At 43.7% G+C, this 17631-nt stretch overlaps 1 protein-coding gene and 1 pseudogene across 1 annotated transcript in view; one reads left to right on the top strand and one right to left on the bottom strand.

Moving 5' to 3' along the window:
- The first annotated feature begins 4292 nt into the window (after nt 1-4292).
- The window catches only part of LOC125447104 (CUB domain-containing protein 1-like), a 91111-nt gene continuing 77772 nt past the window's right edge, over nt 4293-17631 (top strand). Inside the window, exon 1 of the mRNA XM_048521230.2 lies at nt 4293-4543. Within this exon, the coding sequence (XP_048377187.1) occupies nt 4489-4543 (55 nt within the window). The 5' untranslated portion in view covers nt 4293-4488. The remainder of the gene's footprint in view (nt 4544-17631) is intronic.
- Nucleotides 8631-9183, bottom strand: LOC125464534 (large ribosomal subunit protein eL13-like; annotated as a pseudogene).

The raw sequence follows: 17631 nt of genomic DNA on the forward strand, positions 1-17631 counted from the left end.
AAAGGATGTTCCTGATGACCAGGGAGTCCAGGCCAGGGGTCACAGACTCAGGATAAGGTGTATGTCATTTAGGACTGAGCTGAAGAAAAATGTCTTCACCCAGAGAGTGGGGGGCCTGTGGAATTCTCTGCCACAGAAAGTGTGCGAGGCCAAAATATTGAATGTTTTCAGGAAGGAATTAGATATAGTTCTTACAGCTAAAGGGATCAAGGGGTTAGGGGAGAAAGTGGGAATGGGTGACTGAGATGGATAATCAGCAATGATTGTATTGATTGGTGGAGCAAGATCAAAGAGTTGAATGGCCCACTTCTATTTTCTACTTTTCAATCAAGTATTAACTTTTTCAAATCAAAAGACAACATCTTGGAAACCTTTTCCTCCAACAATATCTTTATCTCATCATTGACAGCCAGACCTTCACCTGCCAAAGCCCCAAGCTTTGGAGATCCCTTTTTAAACCTCCCTGCCTTGCTAACTCTCCTCCTTCAACTCACTCCCTAAAACAACCTTTATAACTCAACATCTCTTTCTTCAGATTTCATGCTTCAGGTCCGGTGACCCTTCCTCAGAATGTAGGTTCTGAGTAAGGGTCACCGACCTGAAACATTAACCCCATTTTTTTCTTCACAAATGCTGCTAGACCTGTTGAGCTTTTCCAGCAACTTGCATTTTTGTTCCTGATTTACAGCATCCACAATTTCTTTCAGTTTTTGTCTCTTTCTTCAGACCTTGACAGTTTTTTATGAATGACATTTTCCTACAATAACTTGTATTTATATATTGTCTTTAAAATAATGAATCATTTCCCAGAAACATTATAAAGTAAACCAGGGCACTGAGACACAATTGAGGATATTAGCACAGTTGACCAAACAGGTAGTTTTTAAGGAATGGTTGAGGGTGGGAAGTGAGGTGGAGGAGTGGAAAGGTTTAGGGTGGGAATTCCAGATCTTGAAGCCGAGACAGCTGGAGGCAAGCCACCCAATGGAAGAACAGTTAAAATTGAGGATTGTTCAAGAAGTCAGGATTAAATTAGTTCATAGACTGTGGAGGGTTGTGGGGACCAGAGGAGGTGTGTAGGGACAAGATCTGGAGGGATTTGAGAACAAAACTTAGAATTTTTAAATCAGCATTTTGCTTGACCAGATGGCAGTGTAGGTTAGTGGGCACAGCTGTGGGGAGAGGAGAATGGGACTCACTGTGAGTTAGGACTCAAGTTTCAGAACCTCACATTTACAGAGGGATGAAATGTTAGAGACCAGCCGTAGTGAATGTGAATAGTCCAGGCTGGATCTAAGGAATGGGTTTCGGTAGCTAGTAGCTGAGGCAGGAGCACAGTTGGATAGTTTCATGTTGAAGACAGGACTTAGATAAATTTAAAGGTTCTTATGGTGCAGTGGTTATGTCCATAAAGATGTGTCCTCAGCCCCGTACTGTGCTCCCTTTACACCTACAACTGTGTTGCCAAATTCTGAATGAAGGCCATCTACAAGTTCACTGACAACACCACCGTAGTGGGACTGATATCTAACATTGACAAGTCAGAATACAGAAGGGCGATAGAGGACTTGTTGACATGCTGCAATGAAAACAAACTGTGTCTCAACTTCAGCAAAACTAAAGAACTGATCATTGACTTCAGAAAGGCCTCTCTGGTGCTGATCTTTGCGTCCTCACTTTCCACTGGAGTGGTGCCAAAAGATTGGAGGGTGGCAAATGTCATTCCCTTGTTCAAGAAAGGGAATAGGGATAATCCTGGGAATTACAGACCAGTCACTCTTACTTCCGTGTTGGGCAAATTACTGGAGAGAATACTGAAGGGGTAGTATTTATGACCATTTGGAAAAGCACAGTTTGAGTATAAATAGTCAGCACGGCTTTGTGAGGGGCAGGTCATGCATCACAAGCTTTATTGAATTTTTTGAGGATGTGACAAAACTCATTGTGGAAGGTAGAGCAGTGGATGTGGTGTATGTGGATTTTAGCAAGGCATTTGATAAGGTTCACCATAGTAGGTTCATTCAGAAAGTAAGGAGGCATGGGATTCAGGGAAATTTGACTGTCTAGATACAAAGCTGGCCGTCCAATAGAAGACAAAGGGTGGTAGTAGATGGAAAGTATTCAGCCCGGAACTCGATGACCAGTGGTGATCCGCAGGGATCTATTCTGGGGCGTCTACTCTTTGTGATCTTTATAACTGACTTGGATGAGGAAGTGGAAGGGTGGCTTCGTAAGTTCGCCAATGCCATGAAGGTTGGTGGAGTTGTGGATAGTGTGGAGGGCTGTTGTAGGTTGCAATGGGACATGGACAGGATGCAGAGCTGGGCAAAGAAGCGGCAGATGGAATTCAACCTGAAGAAGTGTGAGATGATTCATTTTGGAAGGTCAAATTTGAATGCAGAATACAGGGTTAACGGCAGGATTCTTGGCAGTGTGAGGGAACAGAGGAATCTTGGGGTCCACATCCATAGATCCCTCAAAGTTGCCACTCAAGTTAATAGGGTTGTAAAGAAGGCATATGGTGTGTTAGCTTTCATTAACAGGGGAATTGAGTTTAAGAGCCGTGAGGTTATGCTGCAGCTCTATAAAACCCTGGTTAGACCACACTTGGAATATTGTGTTCAGTTCTGGTCACCTCATTATAGGAAAGATGTGGAAGCTTTAGAGATGTTGCAGAGAAGATTTACCAGGATGCTGACTGGACTGAAGGCCAAGCCTCATGAGGAAAGGTTGTGGGAGATAGAGCTTTTTTCATTGGAGCAAAAAAGGATGAGAGGTGACTTGATAGAGGTGTACCAGATGAGGAGAGAGTTAGGGTTAGAGTGGATAGTCAGAGACTTTTTCCAAGGGCAGAAATGACTATTTTGAGGGGACATAATTTTAAGATGATTGGAGGAAGGTACAGGGGAGATGTCAGAGGTAGGTTCTTCGCACAGAGAGGGGTGGGCGTGTGGAATGCGCTGCCAGCAGTGGTAGTGGAGTCAGATAATTTAGAGATTTTTAAACGACTCTTGAATAGGCACATGGAAGATGGTAAAATGTAGGGTATGTGGAGTAGATTGATCTTAGTAGGATTACAGGTCGGCACTACATCGCGGGTCGAAGGGCCTGTACTGTGCTGTACTGTTCTTTGTTCTATGTTTAAAGAAGGAGAACACACCCCCATCTACAACAACAGAACTGAGGTTGAGAGGGTGAAGAGCGTCAAGTTCCTCAGAGTGATGATAACCAACAACCTGTCCTGGACTTCCCATGTAGATGCGAGAGTCAAGAAGACACAGCAATGCCTTTTCTTCCTCAGGTGGCTCAGGAAATTTGCCCTGTCCATAAGGACCCTCACCAACTTCTACAGATACACCACTGAAAGCAAACTGTCCGGGTGCATAACGGCCTGGTACGGCAACTGCTCTGCCCAGGACTGTAAGAAGCTACAGAAGGTGGTGTGCACAGCCTAGACCATCATGGAAGCCAATTCTCCATCCATGGACTCCATCTACACATTATCAGACTGATGAATGGATTCTCTAGCCTCAAATAATGTAACCTGTATGCCTCTAAGTCTTTTTGATCTGTACATCCTTTGCTTGCTGTAATCTGCCTGTACGCTCACTTTTCACTGTATTTCAGTACACGGGACAATAAAATCTATCAGTCAATCACACAGAGTCAGGAGACCTGGGTTCAAGTCACATTTGTTCCCAAGGTGTGTCCCAAATGGGTAGCAGAACTTAGAGCGTAGAACATAGAAGAGTACAGCACAGTACAGGCCCTTCACCCACCACTGTGTACTGAACTTTTACCCTAATCCTAACGTCTATCTAAGCTCCACCCCTACTTTATACTATCATCCACATGCCTATCTAACAGCCGCTTAAATGCCCCTAGTGAGGCCAATTCCACTACCCTCTCCGGCAATGCATTCCATTAGCATTGGTCATGGGATGAGGCCGGGGTGGGAATAAAAATAACTATAAATAGAAATTTTATTTAAAAATCATAAACGCAGTGTTCCTTTGGCGAGGTGTACCATACAGACTGGGAACTCATTTTGGATAAAAAATGGAAATCGACAAAGGAGAAATTCCAAAACTTGAAATTTCCAACCTCAACACTGCTGGGTGTGCAGTTTCAACTGCAGTTAGTCCCAGTCACTGCTCAACCCTTCCTCCCTCTCCTCCTCCGTCATATTGCCCAACGTGTGATTTCAGGAGGCGGTGTTTTATTGGGAACAACAGCACGTTTTGCACTCGGCTCCTTCAACGTGCCCAACAGCTCTGTACGAGCGACACACCTAGAACCTACCTGGGGACGAGAGAGGAGGAGGAGGAGGAACCTTAACAGGAAGCAGCCAATGTGGCTGGCGTTGGGGGGAGAAAGAACAGAGGAAAAATAGGAGGGGAAATTAAAACACACGCCCACAATTGGTTAAAGGTTTAACTTTGGAGAACAACCCCCCCCCCCCTTCTTGTTTGAAAGTTCGGAGGGGCGATGGGTATCGCTGGAGTCTACTTGTTGCTGTTATTGACCTGTGTCTTACCAACAGGTAAGAACTCACCTGGTACTGCTCCGAATTCACAGCTGTCACTTCACCCACTTCTCGTTGCTGTTCAGGGAAATATTAAAGTTGTAATCGCGATTTTTTTTTGCTGGGGTGTTGCCCACGAGGTTCCTGTAGACATGACTTACAGATGCAGCCTTATGTACATGTTCTTAAGGATTGAAGTTTGACTTTTGAAATTCTACGTACAAGACCCTTCCTGTCAGGCATGGCTCAGCTGCTATTCGCTCTCTCTCTCTCTTCCAGCCGGAAAGTCTGGGTCAACACCTATTTAGGGTTTGCGTGCTGAAATGCTGACCTATACCCCAGCAGCAGGGCTGAGGGAGTGCAGTACTGCTGAGCGTGCTATCTCCCAGTGAGATGTTAAGCTGTGGCATTGTTTGCCCTCACGTGTGGCCTTAAAAAGGAACTGCTTTGGAGAAAATTAGTTATCCCTGCAGTGTGTAACAGTTACCATTGGGAAGAAGATTCTGTTGCTGTGGGAGCTTGCTGTGCACAAGTCGGGTGCCAGGCATCCGGCCTTACACTTCAAAATAATGTACTTTATTGTATGTCACCTGGCCACAAAAAATGTGATATAAATGTAGGTTTTTTTTGAAATAAAGGATTAATAATGGAGAAAAAAGGTTTAACGCCTTAACATAGAATGTAGAACATTGCAGTTCGTGAACAGGCCCTTCGGCCCACCATGTCTGTGCTGACCATGATGCCATTCTAAACCAATCCCATCTGCCTGCACGTGGTCTGTATCCATCTCTTCCCTGCCCATTACATGTGTGTGTAAATGCCTCTTAAGTGTTACTAATGTATCTGCTTCCCCTACCTTCCCTGGCAGTGTGTTCCAGGCACCTATTACCCTGTGTGTAAAATAAAGCCCTTGCCTCACGCATCTCCTTTAAACTTACCCCTTCTCAATTTTAAACCAGTGCCCCCTAGCATTTGACACTTTCACCATTTTATGGAGGGAGGTTGTCGAAAGGACTCTGACCATCCATCCTATTCATGCCTCTCACAATTTTATATACTCATGGAGAGGCATGGATGGGATGGATAGTAAGTTTTTTGTCCCCCAGAGTGAAAATGTCAAATATAGTAGGGGGCATTGGTTTAAAGTGAGAGGGGAGAAGTTTTTAAAAGTGTACTTCTAGCTCCCTCTTAAATGTGTCTGTGGATCAGCTGTTATGGTGGAAAAGGCAGGAAAGTGGAGTTGAGGGAGATTGGATCAGCCATGATCCCATTGAATGACAGAGCAGACTTGAAGGACCTATGTCTGCTCCTACCTCTTTACGCCACCTGGCAGCAGGCTGCACATTATTCATGACAGTGTGGTGACAAAGGAGTTTGTTCTAAATTTCCCACTGACTTTATTAATGACTGTCTAACCACCAATGGTCCCATGTTCCATTTTCTCCCCTCAGTGGAAATACCTTCTCCATGGAGCTGCCAAGCCATTTCATATCCTTATAGACCATTATTAGGCCAATCCTGAGCCCCTTTTATTCTTTAGAAAGAAAGAAGTACAATCAGTCCAACCTAATGCCTATAATCTCTTAGTTCTGGTATCAACCTTTTCTCAAAAGCTTGTTTAGTTTTTGTTTTAATACTGAGACGAGGACCAATCTAAAATGTGGTTAAACCTGAATAAACTTGTTATACATAGGTTCTGCGCTTTTCAAGTCCACTCCTCTGGAAATAGCCCCCAACATTTTACAAACGGTCTTTTAATCAGTTAATCATTCCTGGGATGGCAGAGCTGTGCCAGTGAGGAGATAGTGTGGAGCCTGGGCCTGTAATTCTTTGCTCAGGACAGTTAATTGTCTACCCCAAAGGGCTCTGGAGGCTTGCACATGTTCAGATTGGAGATCGATACATTTGCGATATGAAAGCGTCCAAGAGATATTGGGGTAGTGTGGGAAAGTGGCAACTTTTCAACGTTGTCTCTGTCTCTGTGTTTGACGAATGAACTTCAAGCACATCCAACCACTTTGAGTTGGCATCCACAATGATTAAAAACATTGAGCCCGTGAAAGGACCGGCAGAGTAGATGTGTAACTGAGTCCTGGGTTTATCTGGCCGTTCCCAAGAATGTGGGGGTGCTGCTGGCAGTCATTTATATCCTTATATACTCTGCTCAACCAACGCAGCTATGTTGGCATCCAATCCTGGCCACCAGACATAACTTGTCACCAACATCTTCACTTTGGAAACCCCTGAATGACCCTGGTGGGGTTCAGCCAGTTTCTGGTGGTGACCTTTTACTTGACAAAATCGCTCCTGCTCCCCAATATAACAGACCATCCTGTAGATGGGTGATCTGGTCTCTCTGGGTCCAGAAGGTTTCAAATCTGATTGTGACGGACTTTTTGGTTTCCCTCATCATGGCCAGCTGTTTTCGACTTACCAGGATGGGATCTTTTTGCGTCTGCAATTGAATATCGTCAGCGATAACTGGAAAGGCACCTAGAAAGTTTAAAACCAGAACGGGTTCTCCAAGTGGTTTATCTGCTAGTGAGAGGCAGCTCAAGTCATCCCCGTTAGCCACTTTGCCTCCCAGACAGTGTTCCAACTTGTCGTTATACTCAATGAGAATAAGGGCCCACCACTTAATTCTACCCAAAGCTATGGACAACATGGCCCTGTCTTCCTTAAGTAGCTCTGGTGGGGCCTTTTTGTCTGTTACTGTTTCAAACTTGTGTTCATAGAAGTATTGGTAGAAATTTTTCATACCAAAGATGACCCACCAGACCTGAAGAACTGTGGATGCTGTAAATCGGGAACAAAAACAGAAGTTGCTGGAAAGGTTCAGCAGATCTGGCAGCGTCTGTGAAGAAAAAAAAATCAGAGTTAACGTTTTGTTTCCGGTGGCCCTTCCTCAGAACTGATTTTTTTTTCCTTCACAGATGCAGCCAGGCCTGCTGAGCTTTTCCAGCAACTTCTGTTTTTGTTCATGACCTTCTCTATCTTGACGTACTTCATTTGGCATCAGCCAAAGAGTACACCATAGGGCTTTCCCTTCTGCTGGGCCATCTGTGAGTGATTGCTACCCTGATACAGTATGGGGTGGCATCACATATTAGCACCACATCTCACTTGGGATCATGCTGTGCCAACGCCTTAGACAATGATAACCGCTTCTTCACTTCCCTAAAGGCTATGTCTTAGCTATGAGACCACTTCAAAGGCTGTCCCCTTTTCCATAGCAAATGTACAGGTGCTAGTATGGCAGCGAGTTTACATATGAATTTTCCCTAATGATTCACTAATCCAATGAAAGACCGAAGCTCCGGTATGGACATGGGAGCTGGGGCACTTTTGATCACCCTCACATGGGTGTAACCCTGTCTTGTCAACTCTGTAGCCCAAGTAGGGATGCATGGAAGACACATTTTTCTCTCCTTAAGGCGTCCCCCTACCTTGAAGAAATGTTTAAGCACTATGTCCAAGTTCTCAAAATGCTCTTCGTCAGTCTTCCTGGTTATTAGCACATCATCCAGGTAAATGGAAAGCTAGAATAGACCTTGCAAAATGTTATCTGTTGTGTGCTGGAAAATGGCACAACTTGATGATAACCCAAATGAGAATCACTTATATTGATATAAACCTTGATGGTATTAATAGTAGTGTACTTCTACAAATCCTCATCATATTTGCAAATGCAGGTACACATGGCTCATATCCAGCTTTGTGAAGGACAGCCCCCCACCCGACCAGTTTTGTGTATAAGTCTTCTATGTGAGGGATTGGGTATTTATCCAGCAAAAAGGGCCATCATAACCAGAATTAAAACCTTCCTGGACTTGGTGAGACCAGATCACTCTAGCGGACCTAGTAGCCAATTGGAGATTTACATGCAACGCCTGTTAAGGGATGAAGGGTCTAGGCCGGAAACGTCAGCTTTTGTGCTCCTGAGATGCTGCTTGGCCTGCTGTGTTCATCCAGCTCCACACATTGTTATCTTGTTTTTTGAATAGTTCCAGACATTTTATTTTTAACTTCTTTCTTCTCGATATCCTGTTCTGCTCTTCCCTCTGCCCCTTAGCACAGATTCCAAACAAATGGCTAATGACAAGGGTCATGACAAAGCTTTGAAATTCTTTTCATCCTGAGAGATCACCTAAGCCTTCTCATTTTTGTTTGTATTTATTTTTACTTGGCATGACTGGCCCTGATAACGAGTTGCCACTTTAGTTCCTCCTGCAGAAGAGTCTCCTGCATTATTGAACTGAATCCTTGCTTGGGACGATTATCGGCTTAGATGGATGTTCCTTCAGACTTTGAATGTTACACTGAGTAAATTCAGTTGACTTGTCATGGTGGGATGTTATCCCCTGAAATGGGACTTGTGATCAACAGCAGTGCCAATAGTATGTGACAATCTCCTGTTAGTACCTGCTGTCTATAGTCCCTCCAGGCTGAAGCCTCGTCCAGTACATACTTAAGTACGATATCCATCACAGCGGGTGGGAGGGGGCCAGTAGCTGGACGTAGAGCAGTACAACGTGCTTTAGCCTGTCGTCCTTTAGGCCTATGGATATTTCCGGCTGGCTGAACCAGGCCCAGACCATTTCCCGCCCGTCCTCGTGGAAATGAAGGTTCAAAAGCATTCCATTTTGATGTGGAGCCATGACTGGTTCTCAAGGGGCTAAAAGCCACCCTTAGGAAGATGGTCAAGGGGCCCACTTTACTTTATTCAGTGATGTAATTACGCATGTCTGTAGCAGATGGGATTTGAATCTTGATTTCCTCGCTCAGAGGTAGGACTGCTACCACTGTGCCACAAGAACCCTATTATTTTCAAAGCTAACCCAACTTTTGAACATACCAGGGCTCACCTGGGATTTGAACTCAGGACCTCCCATGTATCAGCCTACAACCAATCTCAGGGCAAGAATCCTACCCTGAGCCCAATGAGCGATGCTACTATGGGTTTGCTTTTTTTAAAAAAATACCTCGAAGCCCCATCACTAAAATCTCTGAGACTTTTTGTAATGTTTATTTTGAAACTACTAAACACCACCAGTAAACACACCCGTGTTGCCAATTCAGTATTTACCAGCATTGCCCATTGTGGGTAATGCAAACCGTCAAAAGTGGAGGGGAAGTAAGGAGAACAGGAAGGGACTAAATAACAGTGAAGGAGGAGTTAAATCTTGTTATACCCTGTGGTGCTCACTTCTGGGTTTCTTTTATATCCAGGAGTGGTAGCTCTCATAACTGAGCAACTTTCCCACCACCCAAATCATCAAGACCTTCTTTGCATTTTTTTCCCCTTTTAACTACTACCAGTAAAACGCCCAATTAAATATTTATGTGCAAAGTCCCTGGGTTTGGTGTCTGAAGGGCTCAGTGATGAATTCCAGCTGGGCAGGCCATTGCCTGTTGCCGAGGAAACTCATGCTCAATAAGCTCTACAGGGAGATGAATTACTGATTCCCATGGACCTTGTTGAGGTTATCACAATGTGCTCAATCCTTTCGTTCCTCTACCCTATTTGGAATCATTTTCTAAAGAGTGTGCCTTCTTTATTCTTCCTGCTAAAATGTATTGCTTAGCATTTATCTCCATTAAAATTCTTCTGTGATTACTACATCAGTTCTGCAAGTTATTCAGATCAGCTATTTTGTCCTAAGTCTCTTTCTCCCTGATGTTTCTACCAATGGGTTCAGTCAATTTATCTTCACCTGAAAGTGGCCGTCCAGACAATGCATTCCCTGCCTTTGTGACTCAAGGCTGTGTTGAAATCTCAGGGCTTTAATATATTGAAAAGAAAAATAAGCCAGGCAATCAGGTCCCTCATCACTCTCACTCAAGAGTGATGCTCAGACCACTCAATCTCGAGCATTGCCTGAAGGCACATGATTTCAGATAATGTGGCAAGAAAATGTGAGCTAAACTGTTTACCGCACTGAAATCAGTGAACATTGACAGCTGCCAACACAGTGTGGTCATCCCTAGCCGTTGACCTTTACAATGTAAATCTGCAATGCTGTCTGAAAGTCCAAAAACTTGCAGCTTCCAAAGCATTAATGAGCCATTTATATTGGCTGGCAATGGGGAGTCTGTTTCCAGGTTACTGTCAATGGCAGGGCTGTAATTTACTAACACTGGGGTGGTACTGAATTTAACTATATCTAATGGCCTGGATGGGCTTGATTTTCGACTGTATGCATTGCAGTTGTCTGAATAATGTTTTAAATAACTCCCACCGTTAGTGCCAAGGGTAGTGATGTAAGTGGTTACAATTTACAGCATGTGTCTTGACATTGGACAAGTATGCAAGGTCTATCGAAAGATACAAGGACAGAATCAAACAAATCAACTCCCCAAGATGACAATGTGAAGCTGGATGAACACAGCAGGCCAAGCAGCATCTCAGGAGCACAAAAGCTGACATTTCGGGCCTAGACCCTTCAGCAGAGAGGTTGATGAAGGGTCTAGGCCTGAAACGTCAGCTTTTGTGCTCCTGAGATGCTGCTTGGCCTGCTGTGTTCATCCAGCTTCACACTTTATTATCTCGGATTCTCCAGCATCTGCAGTTCCCATTATCACTCAAATCAATTCCCTACCTTTGTTTACAACTATTTCTTGTTTTTAAAGAAAACGATCTCATTACAAAAGAGATTGGAAAATCACAAAATAGCAATTGCTGAAGAAGGTATTAACAGATATTAATTCATCCACTTAGAGCCACTAGATATATTCTCTCCAGTGCTGTTCTTTCTTCACCACACCCATTTCCGGAATTCTAGCTTTGGTACCTGGTTTGGAGCATCAAACTGCACAGGTTCTTGCTTTTAATCCGTATCCTATGTGTGCCCGTGTGCCTCTGCCTGTGTAAATCTTTGCAGTTATTTACAATAGGTTTTACCTGCTGCCTATCTGCCCACATAATTATTTTGCCAAATCACTTTGCATTGTTCGTTTATGCGATCTGCTTTGATCTTGCTGACCTTCCCAATCTGCTGTCATCAGTAAATGCGCCCACTCTGCATTGAGCTGCTGTTTCTCACTTTTGCAAGGTAATGGTTTATGTGAGTTCCATTGCAACCCACTCGGTACTTAACACGCCCCCAAATCCAGACTATCTCCATGATAACTGGTTATTACTTTCTGCTTTCAACCAGGTTCTTAACAATGCTTGAGGATTACCCTGAATCTCTGATAATAGGTTTTTATGTAGGCTTACAAGAGCAATCATTTATATTTATGTAATCCCTTTGATATAATAAAACCTCACATGGTTAAAAGCAGACTCTAATGGCAAACCACATAAGGTAAGATTTGGATAGGTGGTTGAAAGCTCAGTCAAAGTGGTAGGTTTTTAAGTAGTGTCTTTCTGCCTATGACTTTAGATCAGACGTGCAATCCACTGAATTTAAGCGTATTACTTGACGGAGGGAAGGAAATGAGTGAGAGTTTTTCACAAGGGAAGAATCCATGCTGATTCCCTGCTCACTTGTTGGCTGTGGTAAATGAGACATGCAAAGGACCTTCTTCAATGATGCTGTGGAACCCAGGTCTTCCAGATGTAGGTTTAACCTGTTGATGGTGTGCGGCTGCGACTGAGTCTTCTGGATCTGGGTTGCTCTTGAGAGCAGCCCAATACAGGTGATAAACTGCATCTGAGGCAAATACTGGCACAGTGCAATAGGCAACAAGTATTGTAAGGGAAGTATTGTTCTGAGGAAGGGTCACCAGACCTGAAACATTAACTGTGTTTCTTCCTTCACAGATGCTGCCAGACCTGCTGAGCTTTGCCAGCAACTTTGTTTTTGTTCCTGATTTACAGCATACGCAGTTCTTTTGGCTTTTATTTGTAAGGGAATGTTGAGTAGAACTTAAGGGTTGCCTTAGAGATTTAGGGAGAGAATTGCAGAACTTGATAATGAAATAACTGCTGGCATGGCCACCAATGAGGACATGATTTAAAATCTAGGCCATTGTAAAAGGTCAGATTTGGTGGAGTGCAGATATGTCAGAGGGTTGTGGCGCTGGTCACTGAAGGAATGAAAAGAAGCGAGATCATGAAGGAGTAAACAAGAGCTAAGGTCACTTCAGTTGGAGATGATGTGATGAATGGGACTGATATACTTTGAGACCTGAGCAGTGTAAAATCTATTTACACACAGATAGAACCAACATGATTCTGGAAATGGTGATGGCTTCCAAGCAAATAAGAAGGTTGAACAGGTATGACCTGTTTAGTGGATCCACACTAAAAGTGATTGACTGATGTCCCATTACAAATAACAGATTGATGTTATTCACAGAAAATAAAAGCTCATGGTTTAGTGGGGTAGCATAGATAGAAGGTGAGCTAGCTACCAGGAAACAATATAGACATAAATGGTCATTTTCTGATTAGTGATATCTAATGAGTGGGGTGCCACAGGGACCTCAACCTGATATAACTTTGTAGAAGTGATTTTGGGTAAAGATACTTCAGGTATGATGGCTATCCTTGTTGACACAATTGTATTTCAGAAAGATACCTGTGAAGGAGTGTAAAAAGATGTATGGGTTGAGTGGGGAAAGATGTGGCAAATGGATTTTAATAAAGGAAAATGTAAAAATGTCCATTTTGGTAGGAAGTGTTTAAAATAAAAACACAGATCAAAATGGTGAGTATTTTCAGAGCTAAGTGTCCTGTAGTGTGAATCACAAAATGTTAGTATATGTGTACAGCAAGTAATTTAGAAAAGCTAATAAAATGCTATTGTTCTTTGCGAGGGGAATTGAATATGAAACTGGAGATGTTATGCTTCACTTATAGGGAAGAATGGTGAGTCATGTCTGGAGTGCTGCTGAGAAATGGTTTACCAGATTACTACCTGGGTTGGGTGTGTTATCTCATGAGAAAAGGTTGGAAATGCTGTGCTGGAGTTTAGAAGGGCATGAGGGGACTTGTATGTTTCACTTAAGATCCCGAGAAGCCTTTGATAGGAGTGAGTATGGATAAGATGTTTTCTCTTATGGCGCAATCTAGAAGTAGGGGTCACTGTTTAAAAGTAAGGTGTCACCCATTCAAAGCTTAAATAGGGACAATTTTTTTTCTCTCTTACAACATCCTGGGCGTTACCGTTGACCAGAAACTGAACTGGGCCCCCAAACAGTGGCTACAGCAGCAGGTCAGAGGCTAGGCATCCTGCAGCGAGTAACTCACCTCCTGACTCCTCAGAACCTGTCCACCATCTACAAGGCGGAAGTCAGGAAACTGATGAAATACTCTTCACCTATCTAGATGAGTGCAGCTCAACGCTCAAGAAGCTTGACACCATCCAGGTCAAGGCAGCCCACTTGATTGGTACCACATCCACAAGCATCCACACCCTTCACCAGTGAAGCACAGTAGCAGCGTTGTGTACCATCAATAAAGTACACTGCAGTTATTCACCAAGACTCCTTAGACTGCACCTTCAAAACTCATAACTACTATCGTTTAGAAGGATGAAGGCAGCAGATGCATGGGAACTCCATACCTCAAGTTCCCCTTCAAGCCATTTGTTATCCTGACTTGTAAATATATCACCATTCCTTCACTATTGGGCAGGCAGGGTGTCAAAATCCTGGAATTTCTCTCCTATGGGCATTTTGTGTCTTCCAACAGCACTACAGCATCAGAGGGCATATCACCCTCACCTTCTCAAGAACAGTTAGGGACAGGCAATAAAGGCTGGTCCTGCCAGTGATACCCACATCCTATGAATGAATTTTTTTTAAAAATCAGAGGGTTGTGGGTATTTAAAGCTGTCTTTCTGAAAAGGCAGTGGAAGCTGAGTCTTTGGCTGCATTAAAGGCAGAGGTAAATAGATCCTTAACCAGCAAGGATATGAGTGGTTAGCAGGAGCAGACTGGATTGTGGGTAATTGGTTCAGCCACAAACTGATTTGAAAGATGGAGCAGACATAGAACATAGAACATAGAACAGTACAGCACACATGAGGGCTCAAAGACCCCAGACCTGCTCCTGTCCCATATGTGTGCTTGTGGAATCCCAAAGTTTACTCTTGATGACTAATTCTAGATTTTGCGGGGAATAGACCCGAGTTGGTGGGTCTGTTTATATCTCCTGCTTCCTTAATTAAGGACACTATAATGGTTTGCTTCCATCATTTATAGACTGGCAGTCAGTGTGTCACCAATCACTTCTCTCATCACCTTTCATCTATTTCCATCTCATTCTGTTTAATTTTACTTGGCTCATCTTTAGAGAAATCAGTGGGCACATATTTACCTTTTGTAAAATTTGGATGTAGCCATTCAAAATATTATACTGGTATGGGGATAATAATGACACACTAATCTGGGTGGGATGCTTCTGGGGCGGTGTGGACTTGTTGGGCCAAAGGGCCTGTTTCCACACTGTAGGGAATCGAATCTAATCTAATAGCTAGACTGCATAATCAGTGATGGCAAATCACAACAGACTGGGACCTAAGTGACACAGGTTGTGGTGAAGTCCAGTTTAACTATGCCTCTGTACATTGTGATAAAAGCTTGTTATTTTAGGATGGGAATGGAAGGATACAGTCCGCGGGAGAGTAGGTAGGGGGTTGTACTTGTGATGGGCCGCATGTTGGTGCAGGCTTGGAGGGCTGAAGGGCCTGTTCCTGTGCCAAAGTAAATTACGTTTTTGTTTTCAGTTCTCTGAAGTTTTTTTTGTGCTTTTGTTACACATGAAATCATGGGTATGCCTTGGAATGTCTGTTTGCGGTATTGAAATGATATTAGTTGGCTTGTACCTCTGTTTGTTCCTTTTTCGTTTTTTACAGTTTTCTTCTGGTCTCGGTCTGATCTCTTGCAGTTATGGAAATCTATTTGTTGATTATTGACCTCTGGTGATTCCTGTCACTCTGCTTTCCTCACCAACTCTTCCTCTTGCCTCTGTGCATCTTTTGTAACTTAATCCTGCTTTTCTTGTATACCTCCCACTAAACACTTCCTCCTTATCAATAGGATTATTAATGTCATTTTCAGTGATCCTTCCTTAGGACATTACCTGGGTCACTGGGTTTACAGTCCAGTGAGAATACCACTGGGCCATAGCCTCCCCAGGAAAGATGGGAAAACTTCCTGGTCAGCCATGTGACTGGAATGGAAATTGGGGCCTTCACCATCCCTGACTATTGCTGCAGACTGCTTGTAAAAAGTGCATGCTGTCACAGCAACCCTTTGGGGTTCAATTGACTGGATGGCCAGAGTGGATTGGATCAGTGCCAAACCATTGGATTTGACCCCTGTTCTATCTGGGGTGACCTTTGAACCTGCCTCCCAGCTGATGTCATTGGTATCTTGGGTCACGCCTGCCTTTTTTTTCAGGAAACTGATGTTACAAGAAATGATGACTTACTCTTTTCTAATTTGTATATCTGACTCCACCTCATCAGCACTTGCCACATGCAAATCTTGTTCAATTTGATGTTACTGATGTGGTTATCGTTGCTTCTTGTATGTTATCTGGATCTGTGGCAGTTGTCGGGAATGCGTGAACAATACTTGGTGTTATACACCACAGTAACCAAACCTGATTCTAAAGCATTTACGTTTTCCAAGTTTTAGAGTTGGCTGATTGACATCTCCTGTTTGCAGTTTCATCACTGATCTTGCTTGACCACTGAGGTAAAATCCTGGCAAGAGGCCTGTAGCACAAGTTAGATTTTTGTTCTTTTCAATGTGTTCTGACAGAATAATTAATTTACTGCTTCCACAAAATCAACTTTGTTTATTTAGCCCGTGGGTCACCACGCCTCAGGCAAAGGGAGAGAATGCAGGATATTCAAGGTAACCTTGGCTGGTATCAGAATTGAACCCATGCTATTGACTCTGCATTGCAATGCAGCCTTCCAGCCAAATGAGCTAGCATACGCTAGAACACATGTTGCTTTAATGTCTTTTTCTTTCTGAACTTGCTAGCCCTGGCTGTTGTAAGGACTCTTTCCTCTTCCTATTTAGCCATGGTTTGTGATATTCTGCTCTGCTAACGTTTCCAGTTCTGATATGTTATTCTGAATGCTGCAAGCTTTCAAGCCCAGTACATGTTAACATATTGCCCCAATTTCAATGTTCCTTGGCTGGGATTTCCTGTCTAATTCCACCTGTTGACTGACTTCTCACCCACGGTCTGTCTCAGTGTTTCCTACCCAATTCTCCCTTTTTATCTAATCTGGGTGATTCTAGATCATTACCTCAGTGTTGCCGCAAGCCTGCTTATCTTGACTTGATTTTGAAGGTAGGCAGCCCTTCCTGCGCAGTTCTGAAAATATTGCCAATTATTCATGAAGGTAGCACTGTTACCTTGATGCCAACCACTCAGTTAACACTTGCAGTTCTTTTTTTTTGTTGCTGCTCTTCACTTCTTCCGAGCACATCGCTTTGTATCTGCAAAATTCAAGTACAGTCTGTCCTTATGGATGACCACTGTTGGATTTCTGCCTGTCCCCTTCAGTAAATCCTCCCTCTCGGCGTCCTGTGGATAGCTAACACACTGTGTGGTGCCTTCGTGGCAAAAGTGGCTGTTGTCTTTCTTTGACAAAGAGTTCCTCTGGTTTATACACTGCCCCTTGGTGCAAGTTAGTTTCTCTATTTCCCCAACTGAGTCGTCTCCTTGCGCCATTGGCAGGATGTTACCAGTGCGTGGCTGGTGAACTGGTGGCTGGTAAAATGCCAGTGAGCTTCCTCAGTTGCGCCATTGGCTGTTTTACAAGGAGCGGGAACTGCAATAACTCGTCCTTCCAGGTATGTGGCCAGTTTAGTTCATGGAAAGGCCCACCTCCCTTTGACTGTGTGGGTGGGTGGGGTGAATTGGGGGCTATATATCTGGGGGTTGGAGAGCACATGGAAGGGGCTCCTTGTTTACAAAGGCTCCCTCAACAACCCTGACTCCTTTCTCTTTCACATTCCGACTGTCAAGGCTTCCCCTGTTGGCCGCAGGATAGCAATAATTTTTCCAATTTCCTTGCACCCTGAAATGAAAACACCCTCCCTTTCTCTTTGCAGTCCCAGCAGTGACCACCCCTTGGTAGAAGAGCTGTTGAGCTGCCAATCCTGTGATTGGGCCAGCTGTGTGGAGATCC

Source organism: Stegostoma tigrinum, chromosome 2 (assembly GCF_030684315.1).
Source record: "Stegostoma tigrinum isolate sSteTig4 chromosome 2, sSteTig4.hap1, whole genome shotgun sequence".
NCBI classification, from domain to species: domain Eukaryota; kingdom Metazoa; phylum Chordata; class Chondrichthyes; order Orectolobiformes; family Stegostomatidae; genus Stegostoma; species Stegostoma tigrinum.